The following is an 11,106-nucleotide window of genomic DNA, read 5'->3' on the forward strand; positions in this document are numbered from 1 at the left end:
TCTGAGCCGCATCTTTAAAATGTGACTAACATCCTGTATTGCGATTTATGCGTGCGATCTGGTTGACGTAAAAGACAAATGCCTTTGGAAGGCCCCTTTGCAGCTGTTGCCTGAATTGCTTTGAAGTGTTTCTGAGTTGATCAAGTAACCAACTCAATTAATATCATGTGCAAATATGATTAAAAAAAAATAATGACATGGGCTGTATCCGGATGAAGTTCTTCTTTCGTTGAAGGAGCAAGTAATGAGAAAACAGTATTAAAAAAAAAATAAACAAAGTTCACAACATAAAACAAAACTCGCTATGTAAAGCCATAACCGCAAGTTTGGTACAGAATTAGGAACCATTGCTGGGGTAAGATAATCCAATAAAACATTCGGGAGAATTTTTTTTAATATAAAATGAGTGACAAGGTTTAGATGGTGGTGCAGGAGGTAGTGCTATCGTTCAGCAATTGGAGGGTTGCAGGTTCGAGCCCTGGTTCCTCCTGACCCCATCAAAGTGTCCTTGAGCAAGACACTGAACCCCACATTGCTCCCGGTGAGCAGGTTGGCACCTTGCATGGCAGCCTCTGCCACCGGTGTGTGAATGAGTGTGTGGATGGGTGAATGTGAGGCATGAAATGTAAAGCGCTTTGAGTACTCGGAGGAGTAGAAAAGCGCTATATAAAAACATGCAGTCCAATTATTACATACGTTTCTGATATATAAAGGTAAGGAGCAGGCACTGATTATAGTGCAATGGGGGACAGGGTGGTTAATCTGAGGATAGGGATCTGTGCCGGTAATTGGAAGGTTGCTGGTTCAAATCCCATGAATGCCCAGAGTGATTCTTTTCTCTTGGGCGCTTGAGCAAGGCCTTTGACCTGCAATTACTTTGTCCTTCGGTACAACATAAATCTACATCCAGCCCTATAAGGGGGTCCTCCAACTTACAGGGAATAACTTGGGGGTTGATGGGATAATTGGCATTCCAGCCACCAGAAAAAACCTCACACTGGTCTATTCAGTCTAGTGTGGTACTGAGGTATCACCTTCCACACGGCTGCACTCAGGTTCTCACCCTGAGGTGGTTTGTCATATGGTGGGTGTGGCAATACACCGTAATTGGTGTATGTTCCTTTCCTTATATATATAAAGCATAAAATATATACACACACAAACATCAATCCATCCATCTTCTGTATCTTATTCAGGGTCACAGGGGGTCTGGAGTCTATGAGTGCAAGGCAGGGAACAACCCAGAATGAGACGTGGACCCATTGCAGGGGATACGCAGACACCAGTCGCACCTATGGGCAATTTGGTAACTCCAATTAACTTCAGCGCCTTTTTTTTGGACTGTGGGCAGAGGCTGGAGTATCCAGACGAAACCCCATGATGAAACAGGGAAAAAGCTGAATTCCACACACAAGTTGATCTTCACAGAATCTTGACAAGATCAGCCAGGCAAAATCTAATGAGCAAAAACACTAACATCAAAATGAAAAGTATCAGATGCATCTGAGCTCTTTTCCCGTTAAGATTATAAACAGATATGTAATGGTCAGGTCCAAAAAGTACAAATTCAGACCAATATTTAGTTTCAACCAATCAGCTAAGTACTCTGTGACTGTGACTCTATACTCAGTTGGTTGGTTGAAATAAAATTTTGGTCTGGATCACTGATGCAGGAGCTCTGTGGAAACCTACATGGCAAGATTAGAAAAGAGATACTTTATTCACAATAAATAGAGATACTTCATTCAGAGTCCCTGGAACAATGTGGATTAAGGGCTTTGCTCAGGTAACCATTGGTAGCTTAACTCTGGTTGGTGGCCGTATGATTTTAGCCATTTCCAGTCATGGACATATTCATACACACATCATGGAATTCTGCTGTAGTCCAGTTACATCATTATACACACAGTTCTGTAAGCGTTTCTCAGATTTTAGAGGCTTTCTCCCAATAGGAATTTTAGTGTTTTTTGGAGGGAAATTAATTGATGAGGCTGTTTGAATAAGCAACTAGCTACCTCTACCCTACTTTAGCTCAATTCATGATGGGCAACTACTTACTTTGAACACAAGGGGGTGCCACTTCACAGGACGGGAAATGCAAACGTCAACGCAATGGCAGGTGTGTGCTTCTGTTGCTACACACGTCCTGGTGACCCACTAAGGTCCAGATTCTGGGGCCTTACAAAATTCTTCCTGTGTCTGGCTGGGGGTGCTGTGTCCTTCGAGTGGTCTGGGAAGGTGCACTGGATTTCGGGGAGCTGCTTGATCCTCTGATACTGTGGCTGGTATCATACCATCTGTAGGTCCCACGGACTGGTACAGAACTAAAGGAAGAGTGCCCAAGAACCACAACACTCCTGTGTCTTGGTAGAGTACAAACATCCTCACAGGTTCCTATCCATTGCTGGGTAACTTAGCCTCTTACTCTGGGGGTTATATAACCACATCATCAAACTTGTCTCCAAGTTTACACCTTGGCTCTGGTCATCATAGATCCTCTTCTGTCCACCACTGGGCATACCCAACACCGAAGCACAAACTGCCATCTCTCTTCCACACCAAGACAGCTGGCACTGCCTGTAGGTTGGTTCAGTGATTCTTCTCTTCACCTCCTTCTCTCTTGGCAAAATGCCAGTCATTCTGGATGAAGGCAAATAATCGTGGGGTCGCCCAGCTCGCAAGCCCATCGGACCACCAGGGAAATGCCTGGAATGCAAGATGCCCAGTCCAAGAGTACAGTCCGCATTTCACACGGCAAAGATGCCAATATGGGCGAGCAGCAGTATATTCAGTCTAGTTTTCTCCTCCATCTTCAATCTCTTAGAACTCTGCTTCCACAAGGTTGTCACTGCCCCCCCAGTGATGTGATACCCGTTTTGTCCTGTTTTTTTTTTTTTTGTGTTGCTGCCTGGATAGTCTTTTGTCCCTGACCAGTCCTCTATAATGAACCTACGGCTGGCCATTGTTTTCCCTGGGTCAAGGTTCAACTGTTGCTTCCACCAAGCCTTGGATAAATTGCAATGGAGATCATCCATCCCACTCCTGACTCCAAATGGGTAGGTTGGGTACTGAACTCTACTTCTACCCTACTCTAGCTTAACTCACAGTGGGGAACTATTTACATTAAACACATGGGGGGATGGGGGCACTTTGCATGACGGGAAATGCAAATGTCACCACAGTGCCAGGTTAACGCCTCTGGCCCTAAACTCGCTTGCCTGTTTATATTACATTAACCACTTATCCGGTAGAAGCCTGTAATGAACTAGATGTCTATCACAGGGAGCACACAGTGCAAGGCTGGGAACCCAGATGGGATGCCAGCCCATCAAGGATACTCACACTCATTATGGGTTGAACAGACTCACATATTCAACCAACCACACGTTTTGGGATGAGGAGAATGTGCAAATGCCACACACAGAGATCTGGGGGCGGGATCTAACTTGCAACCAGTGCTAACCAGTGTGCTGCCCTCATTTCTCACTATTCTCCTGCCCTAATTTTTCAGGAACTTAGCACTTCTAAAAATATGCTACAATGATTGAGCTACATCCTCATACACTGACCATTTCTTCTCACCATCTGATCTCATTTTCCTGCTGTTTCTCCTGCTGAGGGTTACAGTTGCCCGCATGCTGTACAGATCAGGCTAGATCCCTTTTTGAAGCACGGGTAGGAGATATAATCCCCCTAGTGTGTCTGTCCTGTGTCTTCCTCAGACCTTTCTTTAGGGCTGGAGAGTGAGTTCAGCACCCCTGTGGAGGACCATTATTTTGGCTGCTTATACTACCTGTACTTGTTCTTCCAATCATCACCTATTGCCCTTGGCCATGAGGACATGGGGGTAAATTGAATGGTGAGGCTTGTTTGACAACGTAGCCCCAGCCTCACGACCACAGACCTCCTCAGTGACCACATAGCTGCAGTCGTTGAACTGATCAGCCTGGGTACAACAGTTGAAGCACACTTTCATGCACATAAAAAATGTATTTGTGTGGTTTTTTGCTAAAGTAATCTTGCTTTTGTAAAAATTAATTTTTCATTCTTAATTTTGAAGCGCTATTTTAAATGCATTTAAAATAGATTATTACAGATAGGAACTGAAAAAACTGTGAATTGTATATGCTATGACAAACGGATTTATTTGAAGATTACACTCTTTTGAAGCGCCGTCGGAACAAATTACAGTGTGAGCAAACTCTTATATTGAGAGTTTCCGGTCTTCATTGTAATTATTTAGATTAACTTTATAAATAATATTGTTTTCGCTCTATACAACTTAAAAAAGACCGGAAGATTCTCAGCAAAACCAGAAACCCGTTCTGAAGGTCCCACCACGTGATACCAACTTCCTGTCCTTCTGTTAATTCCTTCCTACCCATCTTATTCTGTTTGCTGGTCCACGTGTGGATTGCAGCCGAACCGAACATCTTCAGTACCAGTATCCAACTGATAAAATACCAGTTCCAGGTCCGGGACGAGATGGCGTCATCTTTTGAACAAATGAGAGCTAATGTTGGGAAACTTTTACGAGGAATTGATAGGTGCGTAAGGATATGGATGCTAAGCGCCGTTGTCATTCAGTAAACAGCAATATTAGCATTTAGTTTAGTTTCTGCTCTACTTTCACAATGCGGAATGCATGATTTGCTTGAAATCAGACTACTAATCAACGAGCAAGCTTTTTAAACTTTATCTGTTATTCTGTTATTTAAAAAAACGTTTTAGTATTTAAAATGAGTTAAGCTGTCGTGTTGGTGTCTATATGGCCTCCGTTCACAGGAGACTAGTCTATGTCCCTCTCCGTTTATATAGCCCCTCCAATCATATATATATAATTTTTTTATTATTATTATTATTATTATTTATTAAGGTATAACCCAGAAAATCTGGCCACGCTTGAGCGCTACGTGGAAACGCAGGCAAAGGAAAACGCTTACGATTTGGAAGCCAACCTCGCCGTTCTTAAGTTGTGAGTACTGCTGAGTGTTAGAGATATTCCTGGCTGTTGTATCATTTTATGTAATGCTTATTACAGTGTTTCCTGATTTTTACTGGCAGTACCGTGCACTTGTAAAAGGTAATAATCGGTGTGCATATGCATGGTGACTTTTTGTACACTGGTCTGCTTAGTACGTTGTATATAAAGTGTTTGTGTTGTATAGGTACCAGTTCAACCCTGCCTACTTCCAGACCACTGTGACATCTCAGATTTTACTCAAAGCTCTGACCAACCTGCCTCACACAGACTTTACATTGTGCAAGTGCATGATAGACCAGACACACGTATCCTTTTGTTCCAATTGTCACTTCTGTGAAAGTTCTCAAACCTGCGCAGAGCAGGAACAGACATGCACTTTTATTTTTACAAAGTGTTATTTAGAAAAGTGTTTAAGCATCACAGCATTATGACCTGACTAGTAAGTAAACTCACAGAATATGTTTATTGCTAGTGGTAGGATATTGATAATGATGTATTTAGTTTTTGTTTTTGCATCTGGTGGACAATTTTCAAGTGCCTGGAATTAACTGTATGATATTACTGATTTTGGCAAGATGTTATTAATGTAGCAGCAGTACATACAGGAATGCAGATGGAGTTGTTAGTGGGCTGAGGGCTGCATATTCATTGAGAGTATTTTTGAGCAATTTTGAAGAGCAGTTGTCATCGCAGTGGCAGCCTCTTTTCTTGACTACAGTGTCGCAGCAAGAGGAACGCCCGATAAGACAGATCCTCTATCTCGGCAACCTCCTGGAGACGTGCCACTTCCAGGCATTCTGGGTAAGCATCAAATGTTATTGTCACTTTTTGTAACTAAAAAACAGGTGGGTAATTCAGGTCGAGGGAGTAAAAGTCCAGACCAAGATTTTATTTCAGCCAACCAGTTGAGTACTCTGTGACTGTGACTCTTTATACTCAACTGTCTGGTTGAAACAAAATCTTGGTCTGGACTTCTACTCTCTGGACCCAAACTACCCACATCTGCTAAAAATGCAGAAAGCAGGTTTAAAGTTCTGTATGGTGGTGTATTCCAGATACTTCACTTGAACGTTCCCACTTTGAGTCTCAGGATACATATGAGAACTTAAACTGAATTATTCGTAAAAAAGTGCTGTATCAGTATAGATTTTTTTTCTTGGCTTTGGGTAAAGGCGTCAGCTAGGCACCTGAATGGAAGCCAGTGCACGGGCCTGTGACTCTCACTGCGCTGCTGCACTGGAGCTAACCCTAACCCTAGGTTCAGTAGTCAGTGCTGAGTTATGCCGCCTTAAATAAGGGAGATAAGTGAAATTCAAGCACTTCAGAGAAATAGTTTTTCTTTAATAATGGCTGATTTGTTTTCTCTTTTTTGGATGCCAATACGTACTTTTGTAAACACATCAGTATCGGTGTTTGTGCTTTTTTCTGACCTTGTTCAGTCATTAGGTTACATGTGCTCTCCTTAAATACCAGCTTGTCTGTCTGTGTGACACAGTTTAAATATCATTAATGCAATCTGTATGTACAGTAAAATATAATATACAGATGATTTATCTTCTGGTCCTCATATATTATTGGACAGAGGCTGCTCATGATATGACTGAAATTAGTTTTTACTTGTTTGTATGGGTATTGTTGACCCCCCCCCCCCTCCCCCAATGTGTTGCAGTCCAGCCTGGAGGAGAATAGAGAGCTGATTGATGGAATTACTGGCTTTGAGGATTCTGTCAGAAAGTGTGAGTATTTTTTATTTTAGTTGTTTTGCTTAAACATGCATTTTAATTCGCCTGGTGTCAGCACCTAATATTCACCTAGACAAGGGGAAAAATGTTTACCAGAATGTGCTGTATAAGGAATCTAGCATCTGATTATATTAGTATGCTGAAAAATGAAAATACTGGTCTGCATTTTTGGCTAATATCCCAGGCAAACGCGGTTCCTTTAAATTCCCTGTCACCTTTCGCAAAGTAAAATTTAGAACTGGTCTGCTGGTGAATGAATCTACCAAAATAAGTCTGTTTACTGAGTCACAGCTCATCCATAGTTGGGCCCCACAAAGATCATAATACACTTGCAATTGTGTAAAAACTGCAAGAAGTCAGGATATGATGACAGAATCATCATTTTCATGTAAAGACTATTACCTTAGAAAGAAGGAAAAAGTTTGGCCACACATCAAAATGTTTATTCAGTCCCTCTGCACAAGTCCGCGGAGTCTGACAAATTGACCAGAAAAAAAGATGACAAACTGTTTCTAGCAGTGTCAAGCCTAGATATTTGTGTGGGTGGATTGGCCGTGTATTTACTTTTGTAGTCTAACGGGAGCCACACTGGAGACGGACAGCTGCTATCTGCTGAAAGCAACTGTATACATATGCTGCACAAACGAGCTGGTTCGTGGTATTGTGACTTAGGGCTGGGTGGTATATCGGATTTTACCGGTATTTCCATACCACTTATAGTGATCACATCCGTCTGGGTGAAATTGATCATTATAACCAATTTTTTTTCTTCTTCTTTATGCCTCAGTCAGATTACCATCGAATTGACATTTGTATATGTATTACATGAATATAAGGTAATAGAATGGACAGCGCCTCTACTGAATTTTATTGATGGTTTCAAAATACAGAACAGCTGTTTCAGATGCTTTTCAAATGACTATACTGTACAAATTAAATTACTGAACTGTGCATGATTCAAATACGCTATAATTCAGTACAGTAGTATACACCAATATTCAATTGAATTTCATTTACACAGCGCTTTTTCACAGCGTTACATTGTCTCAAGGCGCTTATTGTAGTTTCACTGCTGCATCTCAGTGGCTCGTTCTTGGCGGTTCATCATGAGCTTTGATGAATCTGTTTGTCATTGAGAGAAAATAACTTTTTTTCCCGCCATATTTTCTTTGCACGCCGCATTAACCTCAGGTAGCTGCCAGAAGCAGACTGGTTACATCAAGGCAAAGAAAAAACAATGACCGCTTTTTAAAAAATTTTCCAATATGTTGTCATGGTTAAAAATACCCAAAATGAACACTTGCAAATGTTACAAAAACGTAACACCTAGTTGATGAATGTTGCATATTGTCACGAGATATTGGTGTGAGGCGACATGAACTGTGGCTGCAAGTTATCAGAGTCAGAAGACTTTTATTATTCCAAAGAAAATGTTTTATTTTACAATTCTTTTTTGTTCCCATCACCCTCTCATCATGCACTTAAGATATTTCGATAAGTATGCACTGATACCATGGAACGTGAAAATAAGTATAAATTGTAGGTTGATGTCCTATAACGTAGTATATTCTAAGTAATGCAGTTACTGTTCCAGTCCGCAGCAGAGGGGGGAGGGAGCAAAAACGCGGACTGGCTGTGGGTCCCTGAGGACCGGATTGGGAAACACTGTGCTATAGGACTTTTAAAAAGAGTTGGAAGGTTGTATTGTAGTCCTTGCCTGCCTGCTGATCCTGCTTTCTACCATGTACTTTAAGTCTCTCTCTCTCTCTCTCTGTCTCCTTTCAGTCATTTGCCATGTGGTGGGGATCACATATCAGAATATTGAACGTCGACTGCTTGCTGAAATGCTTGGAGACCCCTTAGGTGAGGCCTTCTCCCATAAAATATGGATTTTCTGCAGGCTAACAGACACAAATGTAATTTTTAAAAAAATGAAAATTCATTACGTGAAGCTTAGCACAGAACTGTATACTTTGTTAGATCAGGGGTGGGCAGTCTTATCCGCAAAGAGCCGGTGTGTATGCGGGTTTTTGGGGTAACCTTTAGGTCAGCTGGTCAGACTCTTCAGGACTCTTCAGCCAATCAGTCCTCTAGTTAATAATCTAATTGGGGAGTTGCAGCGAAAACCCGCACACACAGCGGCCCTTTCTGGATAAGATTGTCACCCCTCTTTTAGATTATGCAGAAGTTGAATTGCATACAGTATGTTGAGCTGCAATCCTTTAGTGGCACCCAGCCTCCTCAGCCGTTCCGTTGACTTTGTGTCCTCGTACAGACACTCAGGTGAAGTTGTGGATGAGTAAATATGGATGGACCGAGAACGAGGACGGACAGATTTTCATCTTCAACCAAGATGAGAGCATCAAGCCTAAAAACATTGTGGAAAAGATTGATTTCGAAAGTAGGTACCTCGAGTGTCTGTCTACATCATGGGTGTGTGTGCAGGTCTCGATTCACTGCTTGTCAGTGTATGTAACTTGACCTTTACTCTAAAGGACCTGTCTCTGATTTTGCGAGAGATTCGCTTTGCAAGAAGTTCACCTAGCCACAAGACACGTCCTCCTCTCGCTTGGCCTAAGCTCCCCCTCCCCCCGTGTGAATGGCGTGCAAAAACAACCCCAGCCGGTTTGTGTTATAGACCTTTGGTCTTCACTGCTTTAATAGTCAGTCATGCCACCTGGCGTGTAGCGCCTGTAGGGAATATAGTTGGTCATAACTCATAAACCCCGCAGCAAAGTTGGACGTCTGTTGGATTTTAAGCCGTCCGTCTGAACTTGGGTATGAACTTTGTATTGTGGTTCAGTTTCTTTTGCTTTGAGTGTGTCTGTAATCTCAAACTGTCCGTTTCTTCACAGGCGTGTCCAGTATCATGGCCACCTCCCAGTGACTCCCAGCTACACAGACATGCAGGTGCATAAACACAGTGCAGCTTTTCTGAGAATTTTACCTTCTGATACATTTTATGTGACTGGTATTTGCAATAAACAGAATTATTAAAACAGCTATCAAGACCACTTGTCCATTGTAATTATCCACTTGTCCATTGTTTTTGAACAATTACAAACAATAGGTCCTGAAATGTTACCAAGATTATTTTAATGTTTCCTGGTGGCATTACAGCCACCAAGAAAAACTTCACGCTTTTCCATTCCAACTAGCATGGTGTCGCGGTATCGCATGGCACTACTCGGGTTGTAAGGTAGTTCGTCGTTTGTGGCAATGTGCTGTATCAGTGCATCCTGAATTGGAACACATTAGGTTAAGCTGTAAGGATTCCCCCACTTTTATGTAAATTGCAAGGAAAAGCTTGTAAGTTTGTTGACTTCCAGCTTGGAGGACCAGGAGTATAAATATCACAAGTAGGCAGTAATATCTCTTTCGTAAAAAAGTAGCATAGCATTATGCTATTGAGCGTGCAGTGGCTCAGAGTTTACCATTGTTTGCTGTTGACAGCTACTGATGATACAAAGGAAATTCATTAAAGTCTGTTGGTCATTCAGCACCCTGAGCTCATCACGTCTTCCCGAGCCTATGCAGGTAGGCGATCGGAGAGTGGGAATGTCACCGAAATCGAGGGAAACCACGTGGAACCTCCATGTATACATGAACGAGGTCAGCATTAGCGTGTCGCTCAGTGGGCTAAGCCTCTATGCCTGTGATCAGAAGGTCACTGGTTCGAGCCCTTGGCATGTCTGCGGACCCTCAACCCCTAACCCCCAGCTCCCTGAGTGCCATTATAGGTGGCACGCTGCCAAGTGCTCTCACAGAGAGAAAGATCGGGTAGGTAAAAAGAGAATTTTCCCCACAGGGATCAATAAAGTTTCATTTTTAAAAAAAGCTGGAGTGAACAGTTTACTAAGAAAGACAAGTTGTAACAAATCTGATTGCTGGGGCTGGCGCATAAAGTTATTCCCAGTCCTAAAATTACTCAGGCTTTGTTTAATCCAGAGACTGGTCAAGCAAGTCTAAACACGGTTTTGTGGCACCCACCCAAAACGAAAGACTTTTTGAATCGCAACTTTTCAACAAGAAACGGTCTGTGGAATTGGTTTCTTTTCTGTTACATGAAGAACAGAATGTCCTGTTTTATGAAAAAAATGTGTAATTCCTGAATTTTTGATGTTATGTATATGTAACAAATTTAATGTTTATATTTGGGGAATACTTGTTTTCTATTTACTCTGCGATTAATCTAAGATCTGAATTTCAAATTACTTCTGGATCTCCACCGTGAAGAGGAACATACACAAGTGTAGTCGGAATAATTATGTTCCACATAGATGTTCCTGCATTGTGTCTTACATTTATTATGTCAACTGACAGCCACCTAGGTCCCGTGTTTAATGGTTAACTAGCCTTTTATATGTCAGTAGGAAAAAG

At 42.0% G+C, this 11,106-nt stretch overlaps 1 protein-coding gene across 2 annotated transcripts; it reads left to right on the forward strand.

Moving 5' to 3' along the window:
• The first annotated feature begins 4,351 nt into the window (after positions 1-4,351).
• eif3k (eukaryotic translation initiation factor 3, subunit K) lies at positions 4,352-9,731 on the forward strand. 2 transcript variants are annotated; one of them, XM_048981581.1, is made up of 8 exons: positions 4,352-4,547; positions 4,877-4,975; positions 5,169-5,289; positions 5,708-5,785; positions 6,654-6,720; positions 8,512-8,589; positions 9,002-9,127; positions 9,582-9,731. In XM_048981581.1, the coding sequence occupies exons 1-8, from the start codon at positions 4,486-4,488 to the stop codon at positions 9,611-9,613; spliced, it is 663 nt and encodes a 220-aa protein (XP_048837538.1). In that variant the 5' UTR covers positions 4,352-4,485; the 3' UTR covers positions 9,614-9,731. The 2 variants fall into 2 exon arrangements, with proteins under 2 accessions (XP_048837538.1, XP_048837540.1); XM_048981583.1 differs by having other exon boundaries at positions 4,353-4,547; positions 5,711-5,785.
• The last annotated feature ends 1,375 nt before the right edge of the window (positions 9,732-11,106 follow it).

This window comes from Brienomyrus brachyistius, chromosome 17 (genome assembly GCF_023856365.1).
Source record: "Brienomyrus brachyistius isolate T26 chromosome 17, BBRACH_0.4, whole genome shotgun sequence".
Classification (NCBI taxonomy): domain Eukaryota; kingdom Metazoa; phylum Chordata; class Actinopteri; order Osteoglossiformes; family Mormyridae; genus Brienomyrus; species Brienomyrus brachyistius.